General features: G+C 45.5%; 1 protein-coding gene across 6 annotated transcripts in view; it reads right to left on the reverse strand.

The window, feature by feature from the left end:
• The window catches only part of NOTCH2 (notch receptor 2), a 212,622-nt gene that overhangs the window by 7,744 nt on the left and 190,014 nt on the right, over positions 1 to 14,864 (reverse strand). For all 6 annotated transcript variants that reach the window (XM_060401816.1, XM_060401813.1, XM_004002392.6 and 3 more), the window contains 10 exons: positions 14,493 to 14,677; positions 12,408 to 12,540; positions 10,187 to 10,423; positions 6,897 to 7,009; positions 5,470 to 5,975; positions 3,781 to 4,128; positions 2,778 to 2,920; positions 2,368 to 2,578; positions 1,843 to 1,939; positions 584 to 752 (listed from right to left, as the gene is read on the reverse strand). In XM_060401816.1, the coding sequence (XP_060257799.1) occupies positions 584 to 752; positions 1,843 to 1,939; positions 2,368 to 2,578; positions 2,778 to 2,920; positions 3,781 to 4,128; positions 5,470 to 5,975; positions 6,897 to 7,009; positions 10,187 to 10,423; positions 12,408 to 12,540; positions 14,493 to 14,677 (2,142 nt within the window). The remainder of the gene's footprint in view (positions 1 to 583; positions 753 to 1,842; positions 1,940 to 2,367; positions 2,579 to 2,777; positions 2,921 to 3,780; positions 4,129 to 5,469; positions 5,976 to 6,896; positions 7,010 to 10,186; positions 10,424 to 12,407; positions 12,541 to 14,492; positions 14,678 to 14,864) is intronic.

Here is a 14,864-nt window from a genome sequence, read left to right on the forward strand (position 1 = left end):
ATGCTTTTTTAAATTGGCCATTTAAAAATATCCAGTATTAATAAACTATATACACTAAGGTACGAACTAAACAAATTTTCTATTCCTCTGCTTTGGGATATTATTTTTTTATGCCACTAAAATCTATCCCAAATAATCACCCTTTTTGTTGCTGAACATGCATTATGTGAGGGCTTCCCTGGTGGTTCAGTGGTAAAGAATCTGCCTGCAATGCAGGAGAGGTGGGTTTGATCCCTCGGTCAGGAAGATCCCCTGGAGGAGGGCATGGCAAAGCACTCCAGTGTTCTTGCCTGGAGAATTCCATGGTCAGAGGAGCCTGGCAGGCTACAGTCCATGGGGTCGCAGAGGCGGACACGACTGAAGCAACTTAGCATGTATGCATGCAGAAGGTGAAACAAAATGAAATCCTGCCTCTTTTCTCATACAAATTTTATTTCTGTAAGCCTGTTTGCCTTAGACATTCATTTCCTCAAGCTGATTTCCAGTCTGATTTCCTCGATCACTGAGTGGGGCAAACACAGGGATAAGGTGGAACCGGGGGTGGGCATGGCACAGTGAAGAGAGAAGGCTCGCAGGCACTAACCTGGGCCGCGGACGTTCACATCCAGCACGTCCACCTCTTGTTCTGCCTGTGGAGGGGTGAGAGCCAGCGATGGTGTCCTACGGATGTCTGCAGCTTCCAGGTGCTGCTGTGTCCATGGACGCCGATCGATGGGGTCATCTTCTTCTGAGAGCAAAGCCTCATCTTCAGCCTGAAAGAAGAGGTAAACTCTCCTGATCACTCTGGTACGCCCCCAGGATCTCTCCCAATTCTTTGACTGACTAACTTCTAGCTACCCTTCAAGTAGAGCGCAGACTTTAATTCCTCCTAAAGAACACACGCTGCTCACTCTCCTTAACAAAGCGTTATGTTAGGTGCTTACACAGCATTGCATGGCAGTTCCCACTGCTACCTGAAAGGTTCCTCAGGACAGGGAGCAAGCCTTGTTCAAGGCTGCCTCCTTGTACCCTGTATCCACCCCAATGCCCAGCACAGAGCCAGCATTCAGGAAGTATTTGCTGGATAGTTATTATACTTTTAAAAGCAGCTGACCTTTACAGAATATTCAGTATGTGATAGAAAACAGGTAAGGCAATTCACCCATATTGAAAGAATCATTATTATTTTCCCTATCTTACAGATTAAGGATAAGTAAACATGAAGAGGTTAAATAATGTGCCAGAGTTTGGGACTTGAATCCAGTCCTGACTGTAGTAATTTTCTTAACCATCATGCCTGTTTTCCTCAACTTTATTTCCTCAGAATATCCGTGGAATACATGCATATCCCAGCCGTGTATGTCTATGGGTGAATGGTCTCCTTTTTCATGTCAGACCCAGCCCAATGTACCTCTTACTGCTATATGGCTTTCGTTTCCAGGGATCAAGATTTAAAGCCTCTAAACTCAGTGATCACCGGCTTTCCTCCACTAACTAACTCCACCTTCCCTTGAAGTATCCAGAGAGAATAAGGGAGAGATCTGGCTATGAAAGAAACTGGTGTTTACACATAATAGTCCTTATTCAAGTACCATCAACCTGACATTTGAGGAAGGAAGCATGTTTGTTTTATTATTTTTAAAGAGTTCTTTCTGAAAAACTTACATAGTAACCCAAGGCCATCAATGACCTAAATATTCCTGATTTTTGAAACAACCTAGGATAGTCAAGGCCTGGGCAACATGTACAGACTACCACCCTTCTCTCCCACTCATGATACTCTAGATACCAAAGGACAAAAACGTGAAATATGAGCAGACAATGGCTAATAATGATTATTAGCTTCTACCACGGCCAGCTTACCTTGGCTTTCTTAGGCTGGGGCCCTTCATCGTCGACCCAGTGTTCACTCGTTCCGGAACCAATTAGGTTAGCCTCTGAGACTTGCACTGAGAGATTTCTAACATGACAGAATCATGAAGGTATAAAGGACAGGGTTATATCATAAAAGAACATAGAAATTTTCACAATTTTTCTGCCATCACACATTCTCATGGCTACAGTCAGACTTTCAGGACCCAGGGAAAAAATGGGCAATATTACATCCCATTGCCTGAGTAAAAATCATTTCCTTCCCCACTAAGCAAGAGCTTACGACAAAGGCATGTCTCATCACAAAAGCTGAGCATCCTTGTGATAATATATACAGAACTGAAGCATCCAGACTCTCATTTTATAGCCACAAGCAGGCATTCAGCATCATGGGCAAGTACAGTAGCATGGCATGGCCAGAACTCTGAATTTAAAATCATGATTCAACAAGATCTGATTTTCCACTTATCCATACTTGTTACTACTGTGAATATTAGCTTGTTGACAAACTCTTACTTGAGTCCCACAGCATCCTGGCCCACTGGCTCACGACGTTTGTGGTTGCTGGAGTCACGGCGAAGGGTGAAACCTTCAGGCAGCCAGAGGGAGCCATGCTTGCGCTTTCGTTTTGCCATGATAACCCCCAGCAGGATAATAAACAAGATAATGACAACGGCAACAGCAAGCAGATAGAGAAGCGGAGTGCGTTTTGGGGCCAGAGATTCACCTGCAAGTGCAGAGAGATAGGGAAAGTGGTGAACAAAACATCCACCTCTCAATATTCCCACTAAACTCCTTCAGAGAACAACTTTGACCTCGCTAGCCCTGAGAAACAGAGCGCTGCACACTGTAAGCTGTGCCCCGTTCTCTCTGCCTGCAAGTGGCATTCCTTAGCACACTTTCCCCTTAATTTTAGAGCTACTCACTGACGACAGACACAAGTGGGTACGACAGGGTCCCCTGGATGGCGTGAGAAGCCAGAAGAGCTGCTGCTGCGTCTGTGTTCTTAAAGCACTGGTCTGAGTCTTGAACACACTGGCGGTTGTCAATCTCCAGAAATACCTGAGAGCTGTGGGGAGCCAAGGAGAAATGGCGAGAAAATGTCAACCCAGGAATCTGAGGTAGACCTGCTTCCTCACCCTCAGCCTCGGGCTCTCTACCTCTGGGATGCTGTCTCCAGGAAGATCCCAGAAATTAAGATATGGTTTACATCCTAATTCTCACTTAGGGTGGGCTACAGTCCATGAGTCACAAAGAGTCGGACATGACTGAGTGACTAACACTTTCACGTTCTTGGTTTGGCTGCATCTAACTGTTTTGACTTTTAGGCAACATAAGACACATTGAGAAAATGGGGTGAAGTTGCCTTTGGTGGGCTGCTTCTACCCCTTCCCCCTTCCGGTGTATTCAACGGTACATACAGCTACTCTAAAAACATACCCCTACCTTTTTCTTTTTGTTCCTTACTCTCCTTTCTCTCTGCATCCGTACTCGAGCTAGCTAGCAAGCTGAACATTGTGAGATACCAAAAAATCCTGAGTGTGGATGACATAATATATGCAGAACATCACCCTTGTCAAAGGGACAGAAATGAAGGGCCTTGAAAAGAAGTCCAGGATTAATACAAAGAGGAGTCATCACTAGAAGGATTTACGCCAACTCTGGCAAATGGTTAGATTCTAGCACATGAGGAGCCCGTTCTGACGTCCTGCCACTTGACTTGCTTCAGCCCACTTTTCAGGATTCCAAGATCAAGGCAAACCTTGAGCACTGACTGTAAAGACTGGTATTACAGGCTTGTGTTATTCGGTTGACTGTTTTGTTTTCTGACCTTCCATCTTGATAGGTGCAGTTGCAGTTATGATATCTGTGTATCAAAGTGCTCAGCTTGATAAAATTAAGCTTTAAGTTCAGAAATTAGACACCTACCCAGCCACTTCCTGTTCTTCATCTCCAGGAAGGGACCTGCGTGTCAATCTCTGCTTCTTCATGGCAGCTGACTTCCCACCATAATAGGGGTAGACCATGAGCTCCCCCTGTGCATCCCGTTTGATGCGGAGGTTGGTGTGGAGCAGGGTGCCCAGTGCCCGCAAGAATCTGCGGGCATCCTGGAGCAGCTGTTCAGGGGGCATCAGCACCACAATGACGAGGGTGCCCTCTGCCAGGTTTTCTGGCCGGTCCGCAGCACAGTCCAGCCCATCCCAGCCACACTCCTCACTGTTGCAACCCTGGTCACAGTGGTTGTCTTCGTAGTGGTCTGCACAGTACTTGTCATATCTAGGCAGAGGGAGGCAGAGAACATGGTAAGATTACAGTGGAACTCTGTTTTCCACTTGGAACTAATGCGGATTTTCCTACCCATCTTCTACAGCTCAGATTAGATCCTGAAAGTCCTCTGAAGCCTCTGTGACTCTCCGTGCCTGACTGCTTACAGTATATACAGTCTATACACCTTAGCATCAGTGAGTGCTCTCTGAATGAGAAACAAAGCTACTCACTAAACTCATGGGCCCCTAGGCAGCTTGTCATCATGTTAAATCAGATTTGTAAACAAATCTGAAACAAAAATACCTGGCTCATGTTTTCTTTATTTTTATATCCATTGTCTCTGGGCTTCCAGCAGTAAAACAAGACTCTAGAGAGTGCTTCCACAAACTGGAAAGTAGCCCCATACCAACAAGAGATGCTGTACAGTTGACCTTTGGCCCATTTGATATGGCCCATTTCTTTTCTAATCAAGACTGTATCTTTACTGTGGAAGGTAGGTGGCGAGAAGTGTGTCCCACACAGGATACCAGATCTAATTCATACAGCATCTTTCAAACATTGGGAAATGGAAACTGACTCCCAAAGCCCGTTGATGCAAAAATCGTTTGATTTCCACTCACCCCTTCTCCCTCCTCACTCCTATCCCTGATGGTTACACCACTCGGTCCAACTTGCCACTCTAGCTCAGTGAGATCAGGAGTCAGGAGGAGCTGTATCTGCTCTGGCAAGTTCTTGAACTTCCCAAGTCTCCCTTCCCTGGCCTGTTAAAGGCCATTAACACCACCTATGCCTCACAAGGTTGTTGAGAATTAATCAGGGTTGAACCAAATGGGATGACTAAATGGAAAGCTATTATGTAACCCACAAAGCCCCCTACAGTTGCAGCAGTGAAGACCAGGAGGGTTAAGCTGACTAATCTAGCAGATGCTTCCCGATAAGTCTGGAGGGGAAACCCAGTCTTAGGGAAAGGCATGGGATGAATAGAGAGGGGTACAGACCTTTGCAACCATGCTGCAGGCAGATTATGTGAGAGGCTGCCTGACAGTGGGTAACACTTCCAAAAGTCCATTCCCCTGGGAACCTGTGACAGCAGCAGGCGAGGAAGCAGAGACAGGCAGAGAGAGAGTGGCTGTGCAGTGAGCGTTTCTGCCCCTCGGTCAGCAAGGGAGAGCACAGGGTAGTGTGTGATGGGGCAGGGTGGCACCAGGGAGAAGAGGGCAACTGGTGCCAGTCCAGAAGGCGGAGGTGGCTTGGGCAGAAGCACTGGAGTGGTTAGCAGCAAAAGAACAAGAGACCGAGGTGTGTTAGTGACAGCGCTGCCCCTCAGTTCTGGGGACCCTGGGCGCTTACTTGCATGTCTTGCTACTCTTCTGGCATTCAAAGTTGTCAAACAGGCACTCGGCCGTGTTGCACAGCTCGTCGCACTGGTTGTTGATGTACTCCCAGCAGGGCAGCGGGGAGGAGCAATTGGCCCAGGGGTCTTCCATGGTGAGGGAACAGTCCCCCCCGTCCCACTGGCAGGCATGGCTGTTGCACACGTCATCACAGATGCCGTCCCGAGCTTTGTCGGCACAATACTGGCTCAGGCAGGTGGCGGGAGGGGTGCTGGTGGGGGTGCTGTAGAGTTCACAGTGGCTGCCCCGGAAGGGCGGGGCACACTGGCACGAGTAGTACGGAGGCTGGCGCTGAGGGTGGCAGCTCCCCCCGTGCTGGCAGGGGCTACTGGCGCAGCCCGAGTCGCAGTCCTGGGGGTTGGGGCAGAAGCAGCGGGGGCCCGAGGCCGTGTGCACACACTGCTCCCCTCTCCTGCACTTCACCTGTCCGCAGGTGCTCTGGCACCGCACCCCAGAGAAGCCCTGTGAGAATCAGTGGACGAGTGAGGATGGCAGGTGACTCGTGAGGGCAGGCCCCATTCTCCCCTGGGCCCCTCACCGCCACACCTCTAGGGAGGTAAAGACTAGGCTCTTGAGTAAGATCCCTCCAGGTAGCCTCCTGGACCGAGTTATAGGAAGAGACTTCTTCAAGTCAACCTACAGGTCAGGGTGGTGGTTCCAGGATGAATACAGAACTTTTTTACTCTTAAGAGCTTGCTTCTAGAAATGAAGTCCGGAGTTCACATTAGGATAAGGTGACCCTGAACCTATTAGCACCTTTCCAAATCATCAGTAGATCACTCATACAGTGACTTTACAGGGGAAAGAACACACTTCAGAGGATCAGATGTCTAAAAGACTTTCCTATGTCATTTCGTACTTGGACGCCTGGCTCAGTCCAGGCCAAGGTTACTGGACAGGTTTCCTTTTGATATCCCTCTACTCATCTATTAGGAAGCTTTTAGCTTCTGGCAGGAGCAAAAGTGTTTGCAGAGCAAATGGCTAACGTTAAGACTTCCTTCTAGTTGAAGAAGCAATCTGTTCCCAAATAACTGCTGTCGAGGGATGTGAGCAGAGTAGCATTTCCAATACTCTGTCCCAGTCTGGGCGGCAAGACCACCCTCCAGCACAAGACCCAGAAGCCAAATACACTAGCCCTGTTCCCAAGGGAATATCCCACTGCCCTCAGTGCTTCTGAGGACTGACAGTCACAGATCAGGGAGCTCACTGTTTCCCGAAGTATTTTAATAGTTTTAAGAGGAAAACGGAAGTACTTTCTCCTAAAGAGGCTAACATTAAGAAACGTCCCCACCAAGAAAGCTCCCCACCGAGCTCGGAAATGCCAGGTTTCGTCTCGGCTCTGTCACAGGCTATATGGAATTCAGTAGGCACTGTGGCACTCACCGGGGGACAGCGACAGATGAAACCATCGGGCATGTTGCTGGCCACAGCACAAGTGCCTCCATTCAGGCAAGGCATCTGGGGACACATGTCGACGAACGTTTCACAGTGACGACCTCAGAGTAGAAAATGAAAGGGGGTTTTAAAAGGTGGAAGCAGTAACTCAGGTTATTGAACAGGATACTACTGGGATGTGAGCTAGTCAAAGGATTAGAGAGGGAGCAAGAGGTGTGAGAATTGAGTTCTAAGCCTAAGGGGACAAGAGAGGATGAGGAAGGCACACGCCAGATCCCAACATCCTCGGCCCATCATCCACTCAGGACAGTTCCCTCATCTGTCTTATCTACAGTAATAAGTGCAAATGGCACATGACTGAACTGACTCACAAAATAAGATATGTACAAAAAATGACTAACTCCTCAAAAAAAAAAAAAAAGAAAACGACACCTAAGCTCTTTTAAAGGCACTTTAGCTTTCGTAAGTCAAAAGCATTTAGCAAAAATTCACTGCATTTTGTTAACACTGTCTACTTCATGAGACAGGCTGCTGCTGCTGCTAAGTCGCTTCAGTCGTGTCTGACTCTGTGCGACCCCATAGATAGCAGCCCACCAGGCTCCCCTGTCCCTGGGATTCTCCAGGCAAGAACACTGGAGTGGGTTGCCATTTCCTTCTCCAATGCATGAAAGTGAAAAGTGAAAGTGGAGTCACTCAGTCGTGTCCGACCTCAGTGACCCCATGGACTGCAGCCTTCCAGGCTCCTCCGTCCATGGGATTCTCCAGGCAAGAGTACTGGAGTGGGGTTACAGTAGCCTGGACAGGCTACACCAGGCCAATACATCTAAAACAGTGATTAACATATCTATGCTACTATAGGTAAAACCGATAACTAATAAGAACCTACTGTATAGCACAGGGAACTTAACTCAGTAGTCTGCAATGACCTACATGGGGAAATAATCTAAAATAGAGTGGATTGATGAATATGTATAACTGACTCACTTTGCTGTATAGCAGAAAATAACACAACACTGTAAATCAACTATATTGTAATAAAAATTAAAAGGAAAAACTTTTGGGACAGGGGCCATGGCTAATTCATGTTAATGTACGGCAAAACCCACCACAATACTGTAAAGTAATTAGCCCCCAATTAAATTAATTTTTAAAAATGTCGATTTGCAGTTTATATTGAATTTTTATCAGTGACATCTGTTTTAAAATGTTCCAGCCTTTCTGTAACCTTATCGGCATTGTTTTAAAACACAGCTTATGTTAGCACTACCTGCACAGCTTGTGTTAGCAGAAACTAACACAGCATTGCAAAGCAATTATATTCCAATAAAAATTTAAAGCAAACATACCAAACCCCCACAGCTTAACATTCCCACCATAATTGTGATTGAAGTCAAAGGATTTTTCAATTCCCAGGTGTGGAAAACAGAAACACCACTTCTGGCTGCTGCTGCTGCTGCTAAGTCTCTTCAGTCATGTCTGACTCTGTGCGACCCCACAGACGGCAGCCCTCCAGGCTCCCCCGTCCCGGGGATTCTCCAGGCAAGAACACTGGAGTGGGTTGCCATTTCCTTCTCCAGTGCATGCAAGTGAAAAGTGAAAGTGAAGTCGCTCAGTCGTGTCCGACCCTCAGCGACCCCACGGACTGCAGCCTACCAGGCTCCCCCGTCCATGGGATTTTCCAGGCAAGAGTACTGGAGTGGGGTGCCATTGCCTTCTCCGCCACTTCTGGCTATGGGACCCCAATTCAAGGTGGTTTCCACTCCTTTCGTGTATTTCCTTCTTTCTTCCTAGGGCTCATCAGCACTTCCAGATAAAGGAAGCCTCAGAGGTAATGAAAGGAACAGGAGTCAGTGGTCTTCTAGTTCTCAAGCATATCATGACCAGTGTGAGACGACAGATTTGTTCATAGTCTTTCTGTCCAGGGTTGCCTCAAACATATGACGTTGGTATTGGATTGTTTCTCTTTTGATGCTGTACCTAGGTGTTTTCCATATTTCAAAATCTACCTCCCCCCCTTTTTTAAAATAAGATTCCAAAGTTCTTAAAGGTAATATATCTTTAAAACTGGAAGGGGGGGATGTCTGGATATAATAAGCCCAGAATGTAGCAGAGTTCAACTTTCCAGATTACTAGTAAGCAGACTAATGCAGACTGTCATCTGACTTCCAAAGAATACTTCTACAGCAAAAGATTTGAGCTGACCCCAGAGTGCAAGACAGATTTCCGGGTAACTGATGGCACTGCCATATTTAGATATAAACAGCTATTTTAGTCCCCCAAAGTCACCAAGTTGCCATTCTACAGAAATAATTAGTAACCGTCTATGATAAAACCCCTATTCGGAGGCAGGACTCACTCATCTTTGTAATCTGTGATGAACACAGCCAAGTCTTAGCGTGCAGGCCCTGCTTGTGACCTCTGAAGTTTTCCTGTTCATACCCTCATCAGTTAGTTTTTGGTTAAACAGCCCAATTTGGATCTATTCCCTTTAATCGTCCAAGAAGACCTAAACTTCTTTGGATCCCAGAAGGTAGAAAGGTCACTATGGCAGCAACAACCCAGGCACTCAAGTCACTACATGCCACAGGAGGCAGGGTGACAAAACCAGAGTTAGATATAAGGTTCCTGAACATGAGATGAAATGAGTTCCAGAGATGGATGGTGGCATAACAATGTGAATATCCTCAATACCACTGAACTGCATACCTAAAAATGGTAAAGATGGTAAACTTTATTCATATGTATTTTACCTCAATTTAAAAATGTTACTTTGCTCAACTTCTCCCAACATTCTATTTCTTTTTTTCATATTTCTGCTACAATAAGATGTAATTAATATGTAACAAAAGAGATAGGATCTCTCAGGAAACACAAACATCTATGGAGCACAGGCCTAGGAAAAAGTTGGGCTCTTGAATTAAGCTGGTCTAGATTTTCACCCTTGCACCTCTGAGGGCAGCCTGGACTGCATACAGCTCACCAGCGACTACCTGTGGCCTTCCCTGGTGGCTCAGATGGTAAAGAATCTGCCTGCAATGCAAGAGACCCGGGTTTGATCCCTGGGTCAGGAAGATCCCCTGGAGAAGGAAATGGCAACCCATGCCAGTATTCTTGCTTGGAGAATCCCACAGACAGAGGAGCCAGGCAGGCTACAGTCTATGGGCCAGAAAAGGTTCCCTTGGTCTAGATGTGTCATGCAGGGCCCAGTTTCCTCACTGAAACCCCCACCCCACTGCGAGGCAGAGTGGCTGGGGAAGCTGGAAAGGTGCTCAGCTCACCAGTGAAGGTGCTGCGGCAGACGCACAGGTAGTCATTGGTGAGCTGAATGCAGTCCAGGCTGCCCTCAGAGCTGCACGGGCTGGACAGGCACTCGTTGATGTCCCCCTCGCAGCGTTCTCCAGCAAAGCCTGGCAAGCAGCGACAACTGTAGCCCCCAATCCTGTCTACGCACTGGCCACCATTAAGGCAGTGGGGACCTCTGGCACAGTCGTCAATGTTCTCTTCACAAAGCAGGCCTGGAGGAGAGAGAGGAGGGAGAGGAAATTATGACGGTTCTTGGAACGCTGCCTTCCAGGAAGGGAAAACCAGCCCTGGTGGCATTTCCACAATTAGTCAGGCTGGAACCATTTTGATCAGGCAGGGCATAACACACGCTTGACCCAGGATTGTGCCCATCCTCTTGGACACCAGTAAGCAAAGGATGTACTCAGGGCTTCTCATGTACTCCCCACACAACCCAGTGATGAAGCAATCCCTTAGGGCATAGCTAGTATTATTTTTCCACTTGAAAGGTGAGGAAATTGGAACTCAAGAGAGATTTGGTAACTTTTCATTAATTTATTTGTTTTGATTTAAAATATAAAAACAGTTAAAAAGAATATAACTATAAATAAATAGACTACAAGTAATCACTGGTAAGAACTGGAAGTAAATTTTGAATCACACGAATGACTTTTTCTGTAAAACAGTGTAAGTGCACAAATATCAAAAAAATAGAAGGGAAATATCCTGTTGAGAGCTCAAAGGTTATTCCATTTAAAACAGAACTCATTTAATGTGCTATAGATGTAAAAGGCCCATCAAGTATGAACATCCGTACATATTTTCGAGGAAGAAACAAAAGAAATCAATGACTATTCTAGAAGTGATTTCATGATCAATTCAAAAAAATTACAGAAGAAAGAAAAACAATACTGTATTCTTACCACTTGTAATAGCAAGACTATTGGAAAGAAAAGAAAAATGTTTTTTTTTAAAAAAGGCCTCAGTTTCAACAGCAATCAGTTCAGTTCAGTCGCTCAGTCGTGGCCGACTCTTTGTGACCCCATGAACTGCAGCATGCCAGGCAAAAGATAAAATATCTAAGAATAATCTTAACAAGAAATGCACTACACCTACATGAAGACTTAAAAGTAGACCTAAAAGACACAAAAGGAAACTTGAATAAACAGAAAGACAATGGGTTGGTCAGGAAGACTTCTCATTCTAAAGATGTCAGTCTTCTTTACACAGATTCATAAATTTAATGTGACCTCAATAAAAATAGTAACAGGATTTTTAATGAATATTACCGCTAGAAGTAATTAAAATTAACCTCTACTTCTCTTTCAAGTACTGAGCAGAAAACAACTCTCCTTTAACAGAACAAATCTTCAAATATTTAAAGGCTGTTTCTCCTTAGTTTTGACTTCCCTGTTAATCTCACTGCTCAATAACTAGCCTACTACTGGGGAACTTTTCCATTCTAATTTAGCCAACTCCGAACTCAAGAAGGAAAGCCAAAATCCACTGACCCAAAGGTTTAAGACAGTATAAATATTTCTCTAACATTCTATTCTCTTTGATGAGAATCAATTTTCCACCATTGTGGATGGCTTTTTCTTTTCACATGCTGCTCAGAGCAGGCACCATTATAACTACATCTCTTCTAAAAAATGATACTCCAAGCTCTTTCCAGGAGATTGTTTGCAGGCAAGGGAATGCCCCTGGTGGAATGATGGTTCCACCATCCACCATCTAGGGTTGCATCTCATTAGGTCTTATTGTAATTCTTAGTTCATTCTTGGACCATCAACCTTCTCCCCTTGGGCTTACGAAAACAGGCAAATGTTTTCATTTCATTTATTTTCCCACTTTATGGAGGCAAGACTTGAAGTTCAGAAAAATACACGAGCTGGTAAATACAAATAATTTATTCAAGAGGCTACTGGTTGTTTTCCCTCGAAGTACCAAGAGATCTTGCTAACCAGGTTAACTCTGCTGCAACATTATGTCATTTGCACATTCTGTGTTTCATGGGTTTTAACAACAACCAGACAGAATTGACCAGACAGGCGTCAGAACACCAGAGCTTGGCAAGAGAGCAATGAAATGGCCTGACTCTCTTAAGATTCAGAATAATGCTGAGTCTTGTTTTAAAAATTCCTTCACGAGACTAAAAATGCATTTATAACTTAAGAGAATGCCCTGGATGGAAGAGAGGTAAGGCTGAGTTCATACCCCGAGTGCCTGGTGGACAGGAGCACTTGAAGTGGTTCACAAGGTCGATACAGGTGCCTCCATTCTGGCATGGCTGGTTCTGGCACTCATCCACTTCATACTCGCAGTTGACACCCTGATATCCAGGGACACACTGCCAAGAGCAAAGCAAAAAGAACAAGAAATGTTGGACTGTTGTTGGATGCATATCATGGGAGCAAATGAAATCAGGTAAGTTACTGTGACCCTTTTCTGCCAAACCCCACCCAGCTCTTGTACGCTTCTCTGGTATCATCACACTCCTTACTCACCATCTCGTGCAGAGTCAACTCACAGCTCAATGGCATTTCTATCCAATCAGTTCTAGCCAAAAAAGCCACTTGAAAAGGAAGGCAAGGACTGAATATTCTGAGGGATATCTCAAATGATGCCTGTGCAAAAGCCATCCGTCCCTTCTGTGTGCAGGTTTTCTCATCTTTAAAACATTCATTCCTTTGTATGTGATGAGGACCCGGTGGCCCACAGAAATGGTACATGTGGATGGTAGTAAAGATAATGCGTGTATTTACTGATCCCCATGCTCAGGAAACTACATGTTTATGTGTGAGAAACTGGCTGATGTAGGGGTGGGGGCACCAAGAGGTGGGCAAGCTAGCTGTGCTAGATGTAGGCGTTCTAGGGCCTTCAGGGCTGATCAAGGAAGAAAATACTGACAATGAAGTGGCTGTATTTGGGCAATGCTTTGAGTCCCTCAAAGCAAAATTACTGGAATTGATTGCTGTATGCGTCCCAGTATAGCTATCGAATTTTATAAGTACGAAGTGCCACCTTCTGGTTTAAAACTATGCAACATCTCCTTTCTTTCTTTTTTTTTTTTTATGCCATTTTTGGTAAACCTATAAAGCAACAGCAGCAGTTACAAACTGTTATCTGAGTACTTTTGAGAGCTCAAAACAAAGATCTGTGTATAGGCTGAATAAAAAGATGTTCAATTCATAGTGCAAACTGCATATGAATAACTTTAACATCGTTCATTGGACTTTATGCAAACCTTAACAGAGATGTGACTCAGAGAGAGATAAAAAAGGATAAGAGGAGGGCAGATGAACTCAGAGGGAAGAGGGTAACAGAGAGGGGCTGACATGTTTGGTGATATGACTCAGCAGCCAGGCCAGAGTCTCTGGGTCACAGAGCTCTGAAGGACAGCAGGGGCTCGGTATCTTCACATCCTGGGGCTATCTTACCTGTGGCTAGCAGTGCCAGGTGTAGTTTTGCAGAATATATAAAGCAGGCAGGCCCTAAGTGAATAAATTCTACTTCTTAGGGCTATGTTTTAAAAAAATGGTACCAGTGGCTTTCAAACTAAAAATAAGAAACAGGGACCAATACCCTGAAACCATCTTTGGCTCATTTTGACAAGCAGAGAAGCAGAGTTTTTCTCGGTGTTGCTTGTTGGTATCAAATTCATGTCTCTGGTATTTTGTCAACATCTTGATCTATCAGCCCAGACATTAAGAAGACAATGATGTTGCTATTGTTGTTCAGTTGCCAAGTTGTGTCTGACTCCTTGTGACCCCGTGGACTGCAGCATGATACGTTCCTTAAAAGATACGTACGCCCTCAAATATATACATGTAACAGTATGATGCTACACAGAACAGGTTGGGTAACATTTTTTTGAGAGAATTATTAGTCGATTGACCAATGACTGTTTACAAACATGACATGGGTCAAAGGCCCACTCCTCAAAGTGGCTTCTCCTATCTCAACTGCTTATTCAGAGAAGTACCAGGGGCCACTGGGCTGGGTAGGCTGGGAAATGCACCCTGGCAGAGTATTGCAGCTCTGGATTCTGGAAGCAATCCTGTGGAAGCAAGGTGGTTCCAGACTTCTGTGAAAATAGCTTACCAGAGCTCTTCTAACTTAATGCACAGGGGACTGAAAGCAACAGTGATTAGAAAGCAATGTAATCATGATTTGCAAAAAGAAAAGAAATCTATAAATTGCGAGAATCAGACATACGCAGCTAAACTCAGGATGCCCGTGTTTGTAAGCAGCGTGCCATCTTCCGGAAGGCCTCTGACTTTGCCTGCTCCTCTTACTCACCTCACATCTGTATCCACCAATGAAGTCCCGGCAGGTGGCGCCGTGCTGGCAGGGATTGGACGAGCACTCATCAAGCTGGTCCTCACAGTAGCTCCCGGTGTAGCCCAGGGGGCACTGGCAGTGATGCGAGTTGCCCGCGCTGATACAGACGCCGGAGTGCTGGCACAAGCGGTCAACGGGCACCCCTGCGAAACCCAGTGGAGGAAGGAACGTCACGGAACAGCATACAACACGGCAGGGTCAGCTGAACTAATCTAAGCTGGTTGACACATTATATTTTATTCTTGTCTAGTTCACAACCCTCAGGATCTGTTTTGTGTTAAAACTAAATAAGTGCTGCATATACGTGAAATTTATAAAGATGGGACTGAT

Source organism: Ovis aries, chromosome 1 (assembly GCF_016772045.2).
Source record: "Ovis aries strain OAR_USU_Benz2616 breed Rambouillet chromosome 1, ARS-UI_Ramb_v3.0, whole genome shotgun sequence".
Lineage (NCBI taxonomy): Eukaryota > Metazoa > Chordata > Mammalia > Artiodactyla > Bovidae > Ovis > Ovis aries.